This window comes from Sipha flava, unplaced genomic scaffold (genome assembly GCF_003268045.1).
Source record: "Sipha flava isolate LNK unplaced genomic scaffold, YSA_version1 70_pilon_pilon, whole genome shotgun sequence".
In the NCBI taxonomy this organism is placed as follows: domain Eukaryota; kingdom Metazoa; phylum Arthropoda; class Insecta; order Hemiptera; family Aphididae; genus Sipha; species Sipha flava.
Genome location: NW_020273610.1, coordinates 553,011 through 576,682, shown reverse-complemented (window position 1 = coordinate 576,682; position 23,672 = coordinate 553,011). Strand labels below are relative to the sequence as shown.

General features: G+C 25.7%; 1 protein-coding gene across 1 annotated transcript in view; it reads right to left on the bottom strand.

Annotated features, from left to right (window-relative positions):
* The window catches only part of LOC112692090 (disintegrin and metalloproteinase domain-containing protein 10), a 68,994-nt gene that overhangs the window by 37,960 nt on the left and 7,362 nt on the right, over positions 1-23,672 (bottom strand). The window contains exon 2 of the mRNA XM_025566639.1: positions 7,381-7,540. Coding sequence (XP_025422424.1) covers positions 7,381-7,540 — 160 coding nt within the window. The remainder of the gene's footprint in view (positions 1-7,380; positions 7,541-23,672) is intronic.

Below are 23,672 nucleotides of genomic sequence, written 5' to 3'. Positions count from 1 at the left end.
GCAACGCAATGATTATGTAGAATACCTCAACACAAAATAATTAGAACAAAACTGTCGTGGGTGACCTAGTCACAGTTTAGATGAATTGTTTCCGTCACAGTAATGCAATATCACTGGTGTGTCTTCTTTATATTTAAAAGTTTACTGAAACATACTTTTAACGGGATCATCATGAAAAAATTCCTTCAATTTTTTATTCTTTTTTAGTTACAACGTTTGCAAATATTTGTATGGTTTTTAGGCTGAAGACATTAAATATTTTATAATATTTTAAGACTTAATTAACAACCCCTTTAACTGAAATTCAAAAGACAAATTACAAAATTGTATACAATTTAAATTTTATTCAACATAAAATAGGAAATTAATTAATAATGCCTAAAATATTAAAAATTTGATAATAGTGCGCGCGCGCGCGCGTGTGTGTGTGTGTGTGTGTGTGTGAATAATGACAAAATGAGACGTTATCAGTTTTCCCAGGAAACACCTTTTTTTATGCTTTATGCTTTTTACCAATTCGTAAATGTTTTTATGGTATACAAAACTATTATATACTGTTTTGATGTCGTGTACTTTTCGATAGGTCATAAGGCATTAAATACTTTGGCGTTATTAACTTTATGAATAAATTCAAATTTAACTGTATATAACATTAAGACGCTTGGTAAATGTATACCTTGTAAAACACAAGTTGAACAAAATTAATAATTTATTACGTAAATAATATTAATTAAGTTCCAAGCCTTAAATTGTTAAGTACAATAATTATATTTTAAATATATCAATCTCATGTTTAATTTAAAAAGAAAAAAACTACTTACATAGGATAGAATGACCAAAAAATATTTACATATTTCTTATAATAAACAATAAAAAAATAAAATAAAATTAATAATCATAATGTAGAGACGAACATCTCTTAATAAATATTGAAAGCGTTTATTTTATTTTGATGATTAAAACTCTTAAACTTTGAATTCGAGTAATAGGAATTTGCTATGAAGTTTTAAACAGTATTAACATGAATGAACGACAACTCTTTGAATACAAATTAAAATATTCATTAAAATGAGATGACAACAGTTTAAATGATATATTAGTTGTGCTTCTCTTATAACAAAGCCAAAGATTAATTACAGCTTTTTTTTTTTATTGTAATAAATAGAATAGAATTATAATAAAATAATGAATATACTTGTCAAGAAAAAATATATTTTAGAGTAGAGAACAATTTACATAATATGGAAACCTATTGAAAGGCGAAAATGTTCAATAATAAATGTATATTGTATGTGCGTAAGTATGTGAGTATGTGTACAAATACTAAAATCGCAATAATTACAAGTCCAAAATACACAATTTGGACCATTATAATACCGATATATGAAGACAAAAAAAACTTCGAATTTTTTTTTTGCTATCTTTCAACTATTTACTCTGCTCTTGGAAACTATATTCTACACTCATCTCTCTTCAATTACACCTATATGTTATAATGTGTTACAGTGTGACCGGCAAAAAGTTCGAAAACCCTCAATGCGTTGAGTTAACATGATAATATTAATTTAAAGCATATCGACATCTCGTACTAAAGTGTTATCGGTGTTATCGGTGATCTGTGATTATGATGTCCCTCGTTGTTGGAATCACAGCGTGTAACGACTACAATAAACGGTACGTATGGGTCCGGTGATCGGACCGTTACTAGAAAAACTACCGATTGAAATCGATCTGAAAGGAGGCAGAATAAAATTCACGCGAACGAAGATGTACGTTGACCCTGAGTTAGGATACGATATTTTGTTGCGCGGCTACAGAAAATAATCTTCTAGAAAAACTTGACACTGCGAGTCACCGGCTCTGGCGAGACGTATCCGTAGATGTTATTATACATCGATATCGCACCGTTCGTGTATCAGATATTTTCCGTTAAGCCGCGTCGAACCTGAAAAAACGGCGGGCAGTGGCACGCGGTACCGCGTGAACCGTTTCCGTGTTTGTGCCGGTGATATCCCGCGCGCGCGCACTTACCACTATACACCACGCCGGCTGTCCTTTGGTCGCACGCTAATCAATCCGTTACCAAGCCCGATGGACACGCTAAGGTTAATCCTCTCGGTCAAACATACGCGCCGACTGCAACTACCGCACACACAACACACTGTGCCACCACTTCGTGACGCTGAACCCCCTTCTCCCCCCGAGCACAAACAATAACGGTAATAATAATAATACCAAGTGTCCGGTAAACACACACACACACATATATATATATATATATATATATATGTATACACATGGACGTATAAACGAAGACATATTTGACACGCGCAAACGTACATAATGCAATGAACGCGGTAACCTCACGGACGAGAATATCCTATGCCTATCTATAGATATCAACCAGCGTGTAAATCGATACGCTTAACGAACTCCTAAACTCGCACTTGTATTACATACAAATTAAAAAAAAAAAATTATATACATATATATTTATGCATTACAAATATTAACACATATATATGTATATATTATAAATACTAACCCATAAGAACCTGCCCAAGAATTCACACACAACAATTGATATATGTGTTATGAGGTTTTATTTTTATTTTATTTTTTTAAATGAAAATCGAAAAATAAAAAACAAACTTATACGTTAGGTATGTGTTTATTTTCAATATTACTACACGAGTTATTATTATAGAATATTATGAAACTTTAATTTCAACTATTGTTGCACACGCTATACAAATTTAAAGCCATAAATACAAGATTTTGTAATAAATAATGTAAAAGTTACATTTATACATAGCTTACAACAACAACATAAATACGGTCCACATTATTTTTCTTAATCATTGTTAAAAGTTTTTATTTCCTTTTACACTGCAATATTTCTTACGTCTCTTTTTAACCTACATACAGGGTGGACCGTGGTATTTTACTGTTTTTCTGTGTTAACCATGTCAACCAAGTAAAATACATCCAGACCATTATACATATATGTGTAGTAAATAAAACAATAGTTCAATTAAATACAGTTTAATCACGAACGAAATTATTACTTGAAACAATGACTTTTTATTGTACTCGTATAGTAACTGTTCAGTAAAGAACAGTAGGTATTTAAGATAAATAATATAATTTAAATATGCCATATGGTAGAATTGTTTTACACTGGATTAATAATTAAAGAAACACATGACGATTTAATTTACATAATGAATACTTCTCATGTTAGATTATTTGGAATTCTTAATATTATATAGAGAACAATTGTGTATAATTTCCCGTTTAAAGATCAGTTTCTTAAGTTTTAAAAATATAAACATATTTTTTATCGTATTATTATCGTTTTTAAATCAAATAGACCAGGTAAATCATCCTAATTTTTTAACCGTGTATGACTCACTATCTGTAGAAATAATTATACCTAGTTCAATGGTTTTATTTAAATTATCAAACCTTAGTATAATATGATAATAACACTAAGCTACGTATTATACCTATGTATAATAATACAATAAAAATTGTTTAATAATTAATTTACTATCAAACTTACAATAAAATTATGATGGACTTAGAAAATAAAGAAACCAAATTAATTTCATTTTCATTTTAAAAAACAAATAAGTATATTTGAATTAAAAAACTAACTTGATATTAAAAAAAAAAAAAAAACTTGCTACTCATTGCAATACGGTATTTTGTTTGACAATATTATAAATATACACAACTCAACTATACACGAATATATAATTAAAACAAATATTTTAACTACAATTGAATAGCAATTTAGATAATTTGTGATAAAGCTTTTTATAATTCATGTTAAAAAAAAAAGGTTTTTTTGGATGATAATTTTGTTTCTACAATAAACATAATAATATATTTACACGAATATATCATAGTTGTCATATTATATCCATTAAGTCAAATTTGTGCAAAGTTTATTTCCTACTGAATGAATGAATGTTTCATTTTATGGGATATATGTAAATTTGGAAAATATAGCGTTGTTTTTTTTTCAATCATAATTCTACTTATATCGTAAAAACTATTTTTACTATTAAAATTAAAAACAAACTTCAAGTATTTATATTTTATCCTTTTTTCGGAGTAAAAATAATTTATCTTACTCTAGATCATGAACTATTAACTGAAAAAAAGTGAACAACAATATGACATTTTTATTTTTTATTTTTATATATAAAACTATTCAAAAATATTTTTAAAAAAAACATATATATATTACTATAATTTAATCATAAACGTTTATACATGTTTTTCTGAAGAATGGTTTTTCTCTAGTGTTCTCTAGTATTTTGTCTTATTGCTTTATTTATTATAAATAATTCAAAATTTATATTATATTGTTTTAATGAGAAAACATTTTAACTTTAAGTAAATTCAAGGTAAAAATATTTTTTTCTTCTTTAAATGTCTCATTTACAAATTAATAAACACAAAATCAACCTACGTTCTAAATAGTGACAACGAAGATTACAGAAATAGATTAAGTCAAGTACAATTATTTTCACATACTATACAACCATAATTATTTCAATCAAATTTAAGAAAATAAGTCCGTAAGACTAATTTGCTGGTCTGAAAATATACAGTTAACAAAATGTATTCATAAATAATCATTATAAAATAATTAAATTTTATCATAAAACTACTAAAACATAATATACTCAATAATGACATTAAACTACGATCAAATAACAATTATAATTAATTATAATTTTAAATTAAATACAAAGTTATCAAAACACAGTTATGATCTCAAATGTTGATAAGATAATATTCGCATAAAAAATAATTATCAAATTTCAAAAATATATTTAAGTAATACAATAAAATGAAAATGTTTTTTACATGACAACCTAAATTTATTTAAATCGTACTTTCTATGGCATTAAATAGTTTACAGTAAAAACTTTTAAAGAGTCGTAACAAATAAAAGTTAAATAATAAGTATTAAGACTTATGAGTTGAATAAAAAGAATTCGTTCGTATATTAAAATTATAAGATTACGAAAATATATTTAGAAATTTAACAACATTTAAAACGTGACAAATAAATATTACAAAAAAAACATTTTACAAAAACTAAATAAGTAATAAAAAAGAATGAACTTAAATTTTCATACAACAAGATTTTTTTAAATGAAAACTCATATGATTACATAAAATTCAAAAAATACTTTTAAACGAAATTGAAATAATTTCTATAATATAATACACAATGACTAACCCTATTAATATACTATTAGTAAAACATATTCACATTTACAAAAAGAATTACAATTTATACTTCTATAGTATTCATTATTATAATTTATAATCATATGTTAATTAATATTTTATTGTAAGAACATGAAATTATCCCATGTTAAAAAGGTTAAAAATAATTTGATAAAATGAAATAAAGTTTAAATGATAATTTTCTTAATTTACATTTAAATATATCTATATAGTAACAGCAATTAAATTTCAATTTTTTTGTCTAAAAAAGTTAAATTACACAGATGGTTGAATACTGCGAATCTGCAAGCACTAGATTATACCTTTGCAATGTTTACAACACAAATGAGAACCATCTATCCTGTTCAGTGAGAAGTTTTCTAGCGTTGAGTCTAATCTCCGAATCGAGCCAACAGAAAATAAATTATTTCTGTTTAGGTTTCTATATGTTCAAATGTTTCATTTTTAATTTCCTAACCAATGGTACCGACAATTTCTATACAGGAAGATTGTAAGGGTTTAGTGAGAGGGTTTCGGTTACAATTTAATTTACCGTGAACGTACATTTCACACAGGGAAAATATTCGTGGATCTGTTCATATTAATGTGTTGCAGCGTAATTTCTTCACGCATGTTCTGGTGGATAGAACTCGGGATTATTGCGTATACATACGCAGGGGAATTAAATAATTATTATAGAGAAACAACACTTAATTAAAACATCTATTATGCTAATAATTATTTATTTTCCACGCAGAGTTATTTCGCGTAAAGAAACAAATTGCATGCAGAATGATATCGGCCCGAGACTTGGGCATAAAGGTAAATATGAGGGAATCTTAGCACTCTTAAATGAAAAATAACGAGACTTAGAATGTTTTTTTGTTTTTTTAATTTGTATTAAAATAAAACTAAAATTGTAGAACTAAATATGTATAACTATAAGTATGTATTTTGAATGTGAATTAAAATGTATATCATATCAATGATGTAAATTATACAGGTGGGACGTTTTATTACGAACTCATTTGTAGAAACTATGAGGGCTAGTCCAGGTAAAATTTAAGTCTTTATTAGCAAGTTTAATGGTGAGTAGTGACACTAGTAATAGATTTGGCGAGACTATTTTCCTCTAAAAATGATAAAAATGAGTTAACATTTTCCTTCAAATATATTTTTACATTCCAGAATTCTCAAAAGACTAACGAACAAATAAAAAACGTAAAGCAATCGATAAGACAATTGATGCATTAAAAAAAAAGAAAAAAAATATAACTAGATAACTATTGAAATTAAATCTAAACTGCACATACATACAACCAAAAAATAATTATACTATTATATAATAATAATAAATATAATTATTTATATTAATAATTTATAATTATTATAAAAAAATGAAGTTTTCAAAATAATTTATTGTAATTTTTTATTTATAAAACAATAATAAATAAAATGTTTACTGACTATTAAAATAATTGAATTTATCAATTTTTTTATTAATAAAAAATAATATAAATCCAATGATTATTTAATTTATAAAAATCAAATATGATAATAAATTATTATTGGTTTTGTTTTAAAAAAGTTAAATACAAATAAGTTCTCATATGTGGTTATAAATTATTAGTTCAAACATAAAAAGTATTTTATTTAAAAATGAATAGAAGAGAAGTATTTATATTATGGTGATCGATAATTGGGAGGAAAATAAATAATCAATAAGTGCATCTATAATAATTGGAGAAAAATGGAAGTGGAGCAAAATAGACGGTGGAGCAAAACGGTATCTCATTTTTGGAAGAAAATAACTCCGGCCGACAGATTTTATTGATAAGTGTAAAACGGAGGTGCGAATGTGCGGGGCTGTTTTCTTGGTACAATGAAACCACCCATAATGTAAGCTCTAGTCTATGGACCGATATATGAGGGTGATTGGGGGAGAGGGGTTTGAAAAAAGGACGACAAACGATAAGTCATTCTAGTGCGGTTTCGTTGCACGATAAACGGCGGTGGTCGACCGAACCGAAGTTTACACGAGTATAATAATAATATATCACCGACGAAGAACAACGCTATACACATAATGTGCAGTAAGAAAATGTTGAGAACGAAAATGTAACTGACCTGTGCGGCGTGGCGACGGTGAGTCGTATCGGCAATTGTTGTCGGACACTATGAGCGGCTGCGTTCCTGCGCATCCTCCGATGCTGTTCCCGCAAACCATCCTGGTCGTACTCCGCTGGCGTGTAGTGTTTTATGAAATCGTTGAGCACCGGCAATTTCCCTGCGAAAACGCAAACAACATAACATTATACGCTATCCATATCCTGTACGCTACATCGCACATTATATTATGCACGATAATATCGTTATAGACGAGCCTTTACGTCAAGGTGGTCCAACCCGCGGTCCTCGAAGCTTTTTTTTTGACACTCCTCCATAGGAGACTTATATATAAAAAAAAAAGTCACAATAATAGTATAACAAAATCGTTATATGATTGTATACTTTTTATGTTTATTACTATAAAACGTAGGTATGCGTGCAATGAGTAACGTCCAAAACCTTGACTAAATTCAGCTCACTACGTACGTATTTTGGGATCGTGTTTTTATAGCAGCCACGGAGAATTCGATTTCTCGTGGCGGGAGATCGTGGAAGTCATTATTGTTATTAATATAGTCGTTATTAGGCGGTGATTATTAACTGCAGGTTTTATTGGATAATATTTTTTTTTGGTGGCGGCGACGGCGACAGCCCTTATTGTTTTTATGAAAATGTAAATTGGCTACAAAAGGTTGGACCATCCTACTTTACATTTTGCACAACACTACTGCAGTTGCACAATCAAACACCGTCATAAAACATTTGAATATCATGTTGATCGGCGAACATTGATTCTGATGCTCCATAACATTCAATTGTTACGCATCAGCAAACAATAATATGTTATATCCCAAGGATTCTCAACCTTTTGAGGTAAATGCCCCCCTTTCGTAGTATTTTCTAATATTACGCCTCCCCCTCGCTATAAAAAGATTTAATTATTTTTAATATATGTATATACATCTTCTCTTCTTGTATTCAAACTTATAGTTGATTTTGCAGTCAGACACGCACTCTTCACTCTTCCCTGTTCCCAGCTAACCGCTTTAGTTCCATGTAGCTTAAGAGTCCAGCATCGGAGATCATTTGCTAGACAAATAAAGTTCGAACATTCTTGGTCTCTCTTACCTTCAGTTTTCTCTTAAATTATTCTATAAATCAGTTCGTGTTTATGCTTCATTACCATATGTGACCAATCATGTCCCATCGTCTTTGTTTTAAGATCATTATAATGCATTCATTTATTTCGCTAATTATGCTTTCGTTGGCACTATCCAACTCACTCGCAAAATTCTTCTCCAACAACAAATTTCAAAACTTTCGAGGATTAGTTGTTGCACCATATTCCATACATGTAATTTTATGAAGCGTTTTATCACATCTAATTTTTAGCAATCTTAATCATGCCTTCATTGTTAGTTATAGGATAAATATGATAATACGAGTATAAAAATTAATGAATTTATTTTGAATACGTAATGAATTTATTTGTTAGGATTTGCTATTATTATTATTTAAAATGATAAGAACAAATTATATTATATCTATTATATTTACTTTCTTAAATATTCAATTTTAAATTTATTATTATGAAGTAGATATAAATTAAGAGGGTTAGCACTGCTTAATTCCACTTAATAATGTCTCGATTAAATATTAATGATCAAAAATAACGTTTTAATTTTTTATTGCATTTTAAATAATTTCACGCCTCCCTATGAGGACACATCCCACAGGTTGGTTATCTTCGCAAATTTGGAGTTTGAAGTTTTATGTTTCAAGATTTATTAAACATTTTTGAAATAATCTTTATGGAATTTAGGGATAAAATATTAAAATAATTAATTAAATGTATTAAAAATGCAAATAATCTTTTGTCTATATGTATTTTTTTGTAGGGAAAATCAAACTACCAAAAAATATAAATCAATAAGGTGACAAACCTAATAATTGAAAAAAATCGTTTAAATCATAAATTATTATAAATAAATTCATTATAACTTATTGATTGAAAATCCAAAATAGCACAAAAAAAGCTGTGTTACGTATGTCCAGCACTAAAAATTAAAAAGTTTCAAAGTATATCTAAAACGTTTATTATTGCACCCCTGAAGTTTTCTCGGGACATCATTTTTATACAGAACCCTCCAACTGAATATCCAACGGTACCTTGAAGCGTGAATTTGTTATACATGAGTTATACACCGACTGCACATTATAGCAATATAGTTACATCGCGCCAGCAGCAACGAGAACCGCACCACCATTGAGGCACACTATTATCAGACGATGTGCATTGTGGTCATGGTGGCCGGGGTGGAAAAATAATGACCAAACACCAACACCAACACCCCCCACAGCTTTACGCTGTACCGACCAGGAGAGGGTAAGAAATAATAATACCTTCATAAATCTGACTGGTGGTATAATTGAAAACGACTAGCACACCTATCTCTTCCACCCTCCTTCTCAAACACTTACACTCACCCTCTATCTATTTCAATGCATATATACATATAATTTATTATATGTATATATATATATGTAAGTTTATGTGTATGTGGATGTACTATATGCATAACGCAAATATTACTGCGGAGGAATGTTACTCGTACTCGCACCCCCTTTGCTGCAACCTCGAGCGCTTAAATCGATATTTTGATAGTCCCTTTTCGCACAACCTATATTATGTATATACAAATAAACACACACACACATACACAGATAAACATTTTTATTTACATATACACTAATACATAGAAACATACATGACTCATATAGCACATATACCTATGTATATATGAATATAACTTCGTTATCGTTGTTCCAACGTCCGTTTGTAAAAGTTAGCCATTATACAGTATATGATACTATTAAAAGCAAATTATATAAAAGTTAGTCATCAACTTATAAAAAAATTAGCTGTGTATAAATATTATATATTATTATTAAATTTAATGATTTAGCTAAATTGAATGAAATATATACCTCAAATCCACTTAAACAAAATTAAGTTTATATGAAAACCAATTTCAAGAAGCAGAATAATACTTAAATTTATAATCAAAATTGTACATGTAAAGAATTAACCCAACACAGAAACATACAATTTCCTACGTAACGTTACACTTTAACACCAACAAAATCAGTAAATAATTATTTTAAATATAAAACAATCGCACTGAAAATAATTTGATACACATTGAATACATACATGCACTATAAAAGGTAAATACAACGCTTTCATTGCACATAAATTTTAACTCTATTATAAATGGAAATATGTTATTCACTATTTATTTATGTATTTTATGAATGTCATATAAAAATTGCCTATATAATTTAACGTTAACTGAATTAACATAAATAATAAATTATCCTAGACGTCATACGATTTTGTTTCATATAATCACTATTCATTATCCACATATGAAAACATAAAGTCTAAATCTATTATGACTTATGAAAACAGACATTATAACTCAATTCAAAATAAAATTTGACCATTGAAAAAGTTATTAAATTTAATTAGCAGTAGTTATAATATACGCTAAATAAAGTATTATGAATGGAATAACTAATAAGTAATTATTACTTATAGTACTAATATTATTACTAATAGTAATTACTAGTAAGTACTGAGATAAAAAATATTTTATTAATAGTTAATAAAAGTTGTTTTCGAAGTTTTTATGTAAATAAATAACAAGATACTAGGGATCGGATTAAATACAGGAGACGGAAAAAAATATCAGATGAATGTACATTCATTTATTCTTTTGTTCATTTGTTCACGGAAAGTACATTTTTCTTAGTAATTTGAAATCAATTTAAAAAATGTGTTTGATTTAACAACAATAATGATTAAAATAAAAGGAATATTAAATAATTATTATTATATAATAGTACCTACTACAAAATAGTGTTCATACAATTTTTTTAATGTTATTCAGTTCACAGCATAAATCTCTTACCTATATTAATTTCATTAAGTACTTAAGAGTTCATAAGAGATATTAAATAAATAAATTCTCAGCAAAAAAATTATTTACCTATAAGATATAATACATAATATGTTTTTATTTTATGTGTTAAATGTATTTTTTTATAATATTGATATGTATTTAGCAAGATTTTATACTTAATAACTATAGTACTTGGGAACAAATGTACTCATTAATTTTAACTGTGTACTTAAAATAATATAACTTTGCAAATAAATCTTTGAGGTCATATTAAATGTTTACATTGAGTTTAAAAGATTTTCGTGTGAAGCCTGTATCAATTTTTCTCTACTACTAACAAACTTTTTTTTAAAACTATTGTGACAAATCGTTATTTTCATCTTTATAGTTATCGTAGAAAGTTTTGAAACAAAATTATCAAATTCAATTAAGAATTTCTACTTTTATCAAATGGTCTTGCAATTATATATGTAACTTAATACCCTTTCAGGTAAGTATTAATATATTTTTAATTTAATTTTTGCGATATATTTACACTACTGAGTACTAAGATTTATTTTTTCACTACGTGCAAACTGGAATTTGTCTTCACGTGTAAAAACTTAATACAACCATCCATCATTTTAGATAGGTAGTAGCTATGTCTCGAGAGACAACCAAATCAATAGTTATTTGTCCAAAAAATTGTAATTCCAACTTTAATTCTTGGACTCAGTCATAACGTTCCAACGAAATAAAAAATGAGACAACAAATTTAATTCAAAACATTGTTTGGAGGTATAAGATTGGTTACTTAGATAATATATACTTATAGACAAATTTAAAAACATGAACATATATACACATAAAGAATGTACGCAATTCAATAATTTCGATAGACTTCTTAAGCAATCAACGAACATTATACTTTGAAAACCCAGTTGAAAACAATGTCAACAAGAACAGTGCTCTGTAATAAATTTGAATATGAAGTAAAGTCTGATATGCAAATTATAAAAACTAAATGTACTACAAGATAAAGAGAGGAAGAAAAAGCGTAAAAATGATCTTCGTAAATTAGTAGCTAAAGTAAACTAGAATTTTTGTTTCGTGATTATATCACAGACATAGTCACGGAACATTCTAATTACGTTTCTTATAGATAATCAATTACCTACTACACTACAATAGACTCGGTAATAGTATCCTACACATTATACAGACTATGCCATTACCAACACGACCATCCAATCCTCAGGGGATTTATTTTAATTAATACCAGATAGTGAAAGGCATTAGTTAAATTGAATTGCCGTTCAAAATTCCGCAGAGCTTTTACATGGTGAAATAATGAATGTTCAGTTTTGAAATAACAAAAACAATATATTCCCCCTTTCGCCTTAACCGATACCGACACCCTCGTCAACTCTTTCACTCCAACACACCCTACATTCCAACTCATTTAACTCACTGTCACACAGTAATTATTATACTATTTAGTTATTATCACGATTTCATACACAACCGATGCGATATCGGTAAAATAGACAAAATCAAGTGTAACAAGAAAATACGGTGACATTACAAATCTAGGGTTTAAATGAGGGCAGCGAGTGCCTCTCTAGTTTTCGACCCTTCTCTTTGAGCACATAAACGGGATGTCAAGGGAAACGTCTAATTTTTACTCGGAAAAAAGCTCACAGACTTTTCGTTTATTGCACAACATTTATTGATCCGCATAAAGTATCCATTAAAACTTCAGTTAAAACCAAAGCAGCACTGCTCTTCGTTTTGCATTCTCACGTGAGTAAGTAATTCGAAGAAGATTATATGCATTGTTTTAATAATATATACTCCCAAGAATTTTTGATATAGCAGGTAAAATACTTGTTTAGTTAATATACATAGATGAACGAATTAATTGAAGCAATATTATACATTGTAAGTAAATATTTACTTTTTTTATAAACTAAACTTAACAGAAAATATGTTTGAATTTTGTTCAAAATTATTCACGTATTTTTCAAGTTTTTTGCATAATATTTAAAACGAGACTACTCTTTAAATAAAGATAGAAAATATGTTCATACGGTTGTTTTTGTATTATACACTATATACATACATTAGTATTAAAATAGTTTTATAAACTTGAATTTCCATGGAATTATTTTAAAATTTTGAGTATAAGTCTTTAAAGTAAACTTTTTACTAAACCAATATTATATCATACTGATCTCATTTCAAAATATATAAAATTGGATAGATATTTTAAATCTGTAAGACGTCATTTGTTATTTTTGCATTTTACCTCACATTTTCCTTAAGATTTAAATTAATAATAATTACAGTTTCAAAGAACAAACATATTGAAATTAATAATTCAAAATTATAAAAATAAATAATATTCCAATGATAGTATTATGAATTAATATTTATTACTGCAGGAACAGAAGTAAAAATATTTAGTATAACACTATATATAAACCGTTATTAATTTTAATCAAAACCATAAATAGGTATTCTGAACAAAAAAATGTTATTTTAGTATTTGATATTTTAAGATGTTTTGGTTGCTACATATTGACCTCGATAGTAATTTCTACTCAAATGAAAAATTCAAAGTTTAAGAAAATAAATATTAAAATAAAAACAAATTAAAATGCAGGAAAGTAATAGATTTTTTAAATATTTAAAATATAATATCTATATTTTCTAAAAATACTATCATATGCTCTTAATGTATATAACATTTTTCACTTTTTTAAATTCACTATCGCCTCGTTATAACAGACACAGATAAATACGGACTCAAATTAAAATGTTGGGATACAAATGTATGTAAACCCCGAATATAATGTATTTTACAATCGTTTTTAGAAAAAAATTACCAAAAAAGGTTATAAATCTCCTCTGAGGGTTTGAGTTTTGACAATACCTTTTTTATTGAAGATTAGCCCTTAAATTTATTATAATTATAATGTAATATTTAAGCTATGTAATGAAAAGTTTAAACGATTAACAAATCGGAAAGCTTAAATTGTACCTGCTTGGTTAGGTTAACCAGGCCCCACTCCATAAGCTTATAACATAAGTCCAAATATAACATAGGATAATAATGTTTTTAATATTTATCTTTTAAAAATATTGATATCAGACCTAAGTTATTATTATACGAAATTTAATATTGAGTTTCTTAAGTTTATTTTTAAAATAAGAACTCAAAGTGAGTTTTGAATCAGTATAAAGTGACATAATTAATTATTAAACATATTCGGGAGAATATCTCTAGAATAATAAGGGATTACATGAAATGATTTGGTTTTATGAGCTTAAATTCTCCTACCTGTAAACCAAAATACCAATAAATAAATATGGCTTTGAATTAATTTACTGATGACAAATCCGTAACTCCTAAATAGGCTTTACTGTATACTACAGATACATGCTATGTATTCAATTTATAAATGTAACAATAAAATAACAGTCGAACACAATATATACTTTCCCAGATTATTACATAAACTAGAAAAATTAATATAAATTTAGATTATAAAACATTGATTAGTTAATACATAAAAATATTAGTTAAATGACACATTATATAAGAGATGAAAAGTAAACTAATCTCCGATACATCAAAAAATAATCCGAGAGGATAATACGTTTTTATTTCGATTACACGAATAAGTCAAACACATTGAAAATATCGTAATAAAGTTAAAATTTATAAAAAATAATACTTATTTTTCCGTCAAAATTAAAATAGAGATCTTGTAGCTTATATTATAACAATTTTATTTTTTTAATACGAAAATATAATAAAATTAATATATATTGATATATCTCAAATTGTTTATTTTAAATAATGGTTCAAAATATATAAAAAAAATAAATAACTAGTTTATATTATCCAACGGAATTTATCTACTATCTAGTAAATAAAAAGATATTACATACAATATTAAATTACAAATACAATGAACTGAACTCGTTCTTAATCATGGTTATTATGATTTTTAACGATCTGGTTTTAAGATAACAATTGCCATGTCTGTTATTAAAAAAAAAATTTTTTAATAATGTGTACTTAACAACTATTAGGTACAATCATAAATACAATATATTGCTCGAATCATAATATCAAAACTAATGCGGTATTGAACTATAATTGTTTTCATTATACCAAAAAATATTACATTATAAGTCTAATTTATTGTAGACAATTACAAATTTATTGAAAAACGATAATCACTTTGTTTTAATAATAGGTAACAGATAGATATAAATTAAAGTACAATTATAACATATTATTGAGTGTGTAAAGTATAATCAATCTTTAATAAAATAATTAATTACAAAAACTATCAAAACTTTTAAATGTCTTACTCATGCTCTAAATAGTTTTTATAAATTAGACCTTAATTAGACCTAAATTAGACCATAAATTATCCTTCATGTCTACATATAATACAATTCCACTTGAATTTTACGTAGTTTGTTTAACTTCTTGAAAATTAACCCACCCATAATTTGAATAAAAAAAAATAAAGTACTTTATAGTGCTAAGAATTTGAATATCAACCATATTCAAACGAATTTAAAGGCCATTCATTTGCATTAAGTACATTGATTTAAATTTGAAATCCTCAGTATTTTTAAGCTATCTTTAAAATTCATATTATACATAACAGAGAATTAGCTAAATAATTTACCCTCTATTCAATAAATTAATCTTCTGTTATATTAAACAATATAATTAAATCTAGGTATATTATAAAATCAATACTATGGTGAATAAATTTCATTTACCCATTATGTAATTTATAAATATTATTATTTTACGAATGATAAATATAATTACTGACTCTGTATCTAACTATTTATGAGTTTTCTAATCATTAAATGTACGTATCATAAGTTATAACAACAAATTAATTTACTATTAAATTAAAATTATAATTACTTTAAATATATTATTGCTTCTATATTCTGAAATTATAACACGTTAATGTCTTCAAATTACACAATTATACGGCCTACAATCTAAGTCAATTTAACCGAGGTTATAATTTTCTTTTCTTAAATCTTAAGATTAAATTAACCTTAACAATCATCATCCATTCCTAATACAATGATACAAAAAGTGTTAGTCACAAAATATTAACGGCGAGAAATATATAGTATAAAGAGTATTTTCCTTATTAATTTAATATTTTTTAACATACAATTTTTCCTCCGATCGAACACGATCAAGTCAATAAATATGATTCAGTTTTCAACTTATTTATACATCTAATACACAATTACTGTACAGAAATTCATCGCAATGAAATCAATACATTACAGAACAATATCTTATTAAAGTGGAAAACTTCGTAAATTCCATTCGCATTGTTTTCATTTTAACAAAACAGAATGTTTAATTCTGAGAAAGACGAAGAGATTAGTATTATTGTGAGCTACTTACTCTATGTATTTCCAAGCTGCAAATTCCATTAAAACAACTGAATAATTCAATGTGACATTACTGATGGAAAAGCAGATATTGTTAGGCCCATGAAGTGAATTCAGCTGTATGCTCAATTAACATTTATTTTTCAAACCACTAACATCTAATATATTCCATGTTTACAACTAAATGGGATGTATAAAATAGTATAAAAATACTTATATAACTTAGTTTAAATCATAGAAAATCAAAAATGTTGTCCCCTTGAATCATTCCTACTTAATAGTTGAATATATCACTCCAAATATATTCAAAATTTATTAATAATATAAAATTTAAAAATTATTTTAACACAATATTGTCAAGAATAAAGTTGAAAAAATAAGCTTAAGTAGGATCAATTCCAAATAATACGAGGCGAATAATAATGCAAAATTTAATTCATATTTATAATTTATTTGATTGATTTTTAATTTCAATAGATGTAAAAACCATTTTTGAAAAGTACAAAAGGTGCCCAAACAATTTATTCAATTCATTTATTCATTAAATATATCAAAATAATTGTAATACCTACAGGTGTGACTATTTCACTTCATTGGTTGTGGCAATTGATTAAATCTACAAAACAATAAATTAATCAACTAAAAATATACTTGACGTAAAAATAACTTTATCAATTAGAACTCATAACTCATGTAAACCAAAGAAATAAAAATAATCATCATTTTTGTATATTACGTTCTTATACTAATAAACCATAAAACTTTTTTGAATATCCAAAACGTACATTATTTTAAGTTATTAAATATTTAACATAAAAATTAGAAATGAAATATATTAAAAAATTAATAATAATTAAAATTCGCCATTTCGGATGAAAAAAGTAGGTAAGACTTCGTAAACATAATAATATACAATTTTTAAAAAATATTAAATGGTTTGTTAATTAATTATAATTTATTTTAACGCTTTATCCATAAATGTAGAAATAAATATTTATATTTAAATAATTTATCAAATATCTAAAAAGAAACTATATTAAGTTTACTTTATTTAAGCATTGCATTAATTTGTACATTTCATTAAAATACTTTTTTTTTAATAAAGGAACAAATTTTGTGAGCAGTATATGAAATTTAACTCATTGCCTTTCCAATATTTGATTTTTTTTCTTGCTTTAGCTTTTATTCTCCAAAATTAAAAACCAAAGCTATTGTGCGGATGAGATTAACTCACATTACAAAGAAACAATAAAATATCTATAGATTAATTACATAAATAGAAAAAAGAAACATTCGATAAGGAAACTGGCACTAAGGAATAAGAATTAAGTTAAAGGGAATTCAGTAGGAGAATAATGTAAGGAGAAGAACAACTCAGATAAGGTAATTGGAAAATAAGATAAATACGAAGATGGGAAAGGGTAAAATAGATAAAAAGGATGCAAAGTAATTCACAATAAGCCTCATAATAGTAGAGAGCAAATAGGGCAGAGAAATTAAAGTTAAATACAGTAGATTAGGAATTATAGAAGAAATATTTTTATGAAAGGACACAAAATAAAAGAAAAAGAAAATCACGAGGACCAAGCTTTTAATCTAGGTCTTTTAAAAACAAAACGGAGGTCAGAAAAGAAAAATTGAAGAAATGAGAAAAAATTATGATTTAGGTTTTCTAACACTTGTAATGCTTTTTGACTTTCCGAAAAAATTGTTTTATTGACTATAATGAGTAACTTGTAAAACATTTTTTATTACATTTTCAAGCATTAAGTTTTATAAATGTAAAATATAAAATGATTTTAGTAATTTAAGTAGAGTATTTCAATATTTAAGACTTAGTATTATAAAAAAATTTCTAGAAAAGATTTTCAATATTTTCCATTTAGGTTTAAAAAATTCATATGAAAACATTTCAAAATAATTATTAAATTTTCAAGATTTTTTGTTTAGCCAAGGTTATATTATCGAATTTTTCTAAAAAATGTAAAATAAATACAACTAATAAAGAATTAAAAATCCTCGATAAAACTTTAGATGCACCCGTTTGGTGTATATTATTTATAAATACCAAAGTTCAATATTTAATCTACAATTATTTACCTATTATTTTTATACACAGCTACGATAGACAGGTTCTACATCTAATAATCAAACATTAATATTTCCAAGGTTTAAATTGTTATTAGAAATAAATTAAAAGATGAACCATTAAAAAAAAATATTCAAATTGACTTGTTGGCGTATGAGTTTGGTTTTTTTAGCGTTTAGCACGTCACGTGGAAGGAGCAATCAACCCGGAGTACACACATACACACGCATACACACATACACACACACACACACACACACACACACACACACACACACACACACAAATATACACACACACTCGTACGCAACAAGTCATCCAACGCACCAGACAAGAGAGGTGACTAACCTCGTGGGGGCCCTCGCTCTTCTATCGTCATCGTCAATGGCGGTATCGGTAGAGGCATCCACCATCAACATGCTCTCATCATATCAGTTAAACAATTCACGCATTTTATTTTTATGTACACATTTAGCATTGTAACTTCGATTCAATCTTGTAATTGAATAGTTAATTTAATTTTATGTAATAAAAATTAGTAAAATACGAAGATTAAAAAAAAAATCTCTCTAAAACACGACATTAATTCGTATTATTTATACTTTTTAACATTGTTATCATTATTCTTTAAGTTATAACAAACTCTTTTTATTAAAAAAATGAATATACTTTAATTACATAAACATGAATACAAAAGTTATACTTCTATACTTCAAAAACAATAATTTCTCAAACAAAGGCAATTAATAATAAAAGATATCCATGATTAATTTATTATAGTATATATATATATATATATTTATATAAATAATTAAATAATCAAATAAAAAATGTAATGTACCTACTAGTGATATTTTTTTACTATAAAAGCCAACAATACTTGTCCAAATATTTTAAATGTAAGTCATTCTTTCTAAGACTAAATCATGACTTTAAAAATATTTTAATATTTTAAATACATTGAAATACATTAAAATAACCATTTGGTAGTATTTATTACATTAGAAAATAATATATATTTGATGACACTTTTATAAGACATGTTAAAATCGAATTTTAGTAACGCATAATTCTTCAATTCATTTAATTCATATAATCATATAATTTAATCATACGTCATGTTATAAATATTTATTAATTTATGAATCTAAATAATTATAAAAACTATTTACTTTGGGAAAAGTTTTAATAAAAAACATTAATTTATAAATTATTTCTTTTGTTATAAAACTTAAAAACTCTTTTAAAAGATATTATAAATTTAGTATTTTTAATTTAAACTCTTAATGTATAAACGATTAATAACAATGATATTTATGTAACATATTAATAGCAATGAATATCACCAAATTGTATATTTACATATAGTCTCATCATAATATATTATATTATATTATATAATAATAATATATTCAAACCAATATTTAACAATAATACAAAAAGTAAAACTGAGAGTAAGAATATTTGTAATACTACATCTATAGTCATATCAATCATTAATTTACGTGTGTTTTGATTTTTTATGTTATATCTATGTCAATAGTTTAATTTCTTAACTTATATACTTAAACTTGGTTTATAATCATACTTCCATAATTATGTTACGAAACTTTGCTTTTGAGTAAACACCTTGCAAACTTATTATGATTTTCCAGATTTAATACTTAACTCTAAAATGTACAAGTATCATATAAACCATGGAACGGAATTTAATATAAGAAATTATTTATAAGTTTTTTCAGTTTTTAAGTAGGCTTCTGAAAACTAAAATATCATCATATAAATCATACCCATATAAATTTGATTTTCAATGTTAAGACTAGATACATTTGTAGGGAAGCATCTGTTACTTAAAAAAAATAAAAAAAATAAAAAACTGATTTTATTTTAAAACCGATACATTTCTTACTTTACCGGAAATCTAAAATAACAAGAATATAAATATTAAAGTAATAACTAATTATGAAGTATAATAAACTCTCAGGAAAGTTTACTAAAATAAATAAATTATCAATAATCTGACGATTGCTTATTATCAATCGTAATAAAGTGTACGATTTTTTATACTATATACTAGTATTTTTAAATACTTACATTATTTAGATCATATTCAATCGGGAATAATAAAAACTACATAAATAAATTATTTATCATAATTTTTCATATGAAATTCCAATCAATAAAAATATATGATTATGTGCAGTAAATCTTTGAATATAAGATAAGGTTTATATTTAATATACTTTAAACAATTAAAAAAATATTCTATGTTTTATTTTCAAATTTAAAATCAACATATTATTTTATTGTGTAATCAAAATTTAGTGAAACTTCTATGTAATAAATATCCGTAAAAAATAAATATGTATCCCTTATAAGTAAGTGTCAATTATCAGGAACCCCTCTAAATAGTGGTAATAAGAAAAATTGATATTAAATGTATTACTATTTTGTATGGTAAGAATATCGGTCATACGTGTTAAAATCTATATAATTTTTCAAAGGATGCATTTTATCAATAAACTATATCTTTACCAATGCAAAAAATGTTTACCAATATTCCATATTGTACTACATTATTACTTTTCTGATTTTTAATTCTTAATATTTACTTTTTCTTATAAATTAAATATTTTTCGTTTATTGATATTCATCATAATTAAACTTATATACATTTTCGTATAACTGATATAAGTAGAAATCTATTAAACCAAATTTTCATTCATCAAATTAGAAAACCAGTATGAGCAAAATTTATAAAATTTTAAAATATATCTATAGAATAAACATTATTGATAACATCTAAAATAAGATATTCATTGACAGGAGATATTTTATAATTTGGGGAACATTTTTTATGTCTACATTCATTATCAAAACATGATAACTCCTATTGTGTACATGTATTTTATTTTCGATGAATTTGAAAGATTATTGAGAATTTGTCCATATTTGAAAGAGGTTCACTAATAGAGGTTTCACTGCATTAAACATAATTTATTTTATATATAAATATACAAAATAAAAATATATTAAACAATTATACAAAAAATCTTGAATAAATTTCGAATTTACATCATATTGTGTATTTTAACACTATGAAAAAATAAAATGCAGTAGTAGATTTTGAAGTTACTTCAACATTTAAAATGCAAATTATTTGAAATAATAGAGGTTACTTTCCCTGTTATTTATATTACTTGAATTGGTGTACAACTATTATAATAGCTCTAAATAAATATAGATATTAAAAACTTCCTATTAAATTAAAATTACATTTTAATAATTGAAGTATACGAGTACTAACTAGATAGTCAACAAAAATTAACAACAATTTAAAAATGAAGAATAAATAAAATCTCCATTATGCTATCACTTTAAATTAGTAAATGTTCATAAGGCATCATGTACTTGTTCATACAGGATGTCCCATGAGAATTTTCTAATTTAAAGTGGTAGAGTAATGGGATTTTCATTAAAACTACCACTTTATAGTTACAATTCTCTTGAGACATTGTACGGTCAATAAATAAAATCAATAGTATTGTATTACTTAATAACACTTCAAAAATAAAGCAGATTTTAGTAATAATAATTATATAACTAAAAGTAATAATGCCGCAAGAATATTAAACAACAGATCTCCAAAATAACAAAATATAATAAAGTTAAAAATTAAATTTCTTACCATAAAATGACAACCAAATTTTTTAGAACTAATAAACATTCAAAAGTACAAATTAAATAACAAATTAATTGTCAACTACAAAAAACAATACAGTATTAAAAGGTTATTATATTAGTTTATTTTTCACTTTTAACTAGGTTAATAAATGCCTAGAATTTAAAGATAATGAATTACTATTATTTAGGTTTTATAAAACTATTTACATACCAGTACAAGTAAATTAATTATTATTAGTTAATACAGAATATCTAGGATGCACATACCTAATAAATAGGCTTAAGGACTTATAGCTTTAAAATATACACAAATATGCACGCAAATATACTTCTTAAATCATTGAAAAATGCATTATAATATGCATTTATATGCATTAAAAAAAAAATGACCACATAGTACACAAAATAAAACGTGTCCATCGGATTTAAATGTATCTTTAAACTACGAAACAAAACTTTGTAGTCGGCTACTCGTAGACTGTTGTACTTTCGACATTACACAATGTAACAAAATATACGCGTACGACGTTTTACGTATGATACGACGTTGTGTAGTTGCGAGACGCAAAAACAACGATGCATAATAATCGACTGAATCGAACACTAAACAAATGATCTATTATTCTATATCGACTATTATTTTTATCGACATCCGGTCGATATCCAGCGAGTTACGGTCGATACGAGTTTATAGCATAGAGTAATATAGAGATGCCGTTCGAAAAAAATAGTCGGAAAAGGTATATAATTGCTAGTGTTGCAATAGTGGAACAAATTTATGTAACCACAAAATGAACGATAAAATGAGTTTGTAAATATATCATTGCAAAGATTTATAAATTTATTGTTAATAGAGATTTAAATATAATAATTTTTGGATCTGAAGTAAAATGAGCAGAACATCATGAGCTGAAAGGTAATTAAATGAGAGAGTATTATAAGTCATAGGAGAAAAAAGGAATATAATGAGGCACATATTGAGGAGGAAAGCAAAATTAATAGGACACTTGTTCAAATATAACTCCTTCATAAGGAACATCTTAGGGTAAAGAACTAGAGAATGCCCAAGCTTCATACTTCCAAGATTTTGGTGACTTAACCAACAGTCATAGATATACGACTATGGTAAGAACACACGA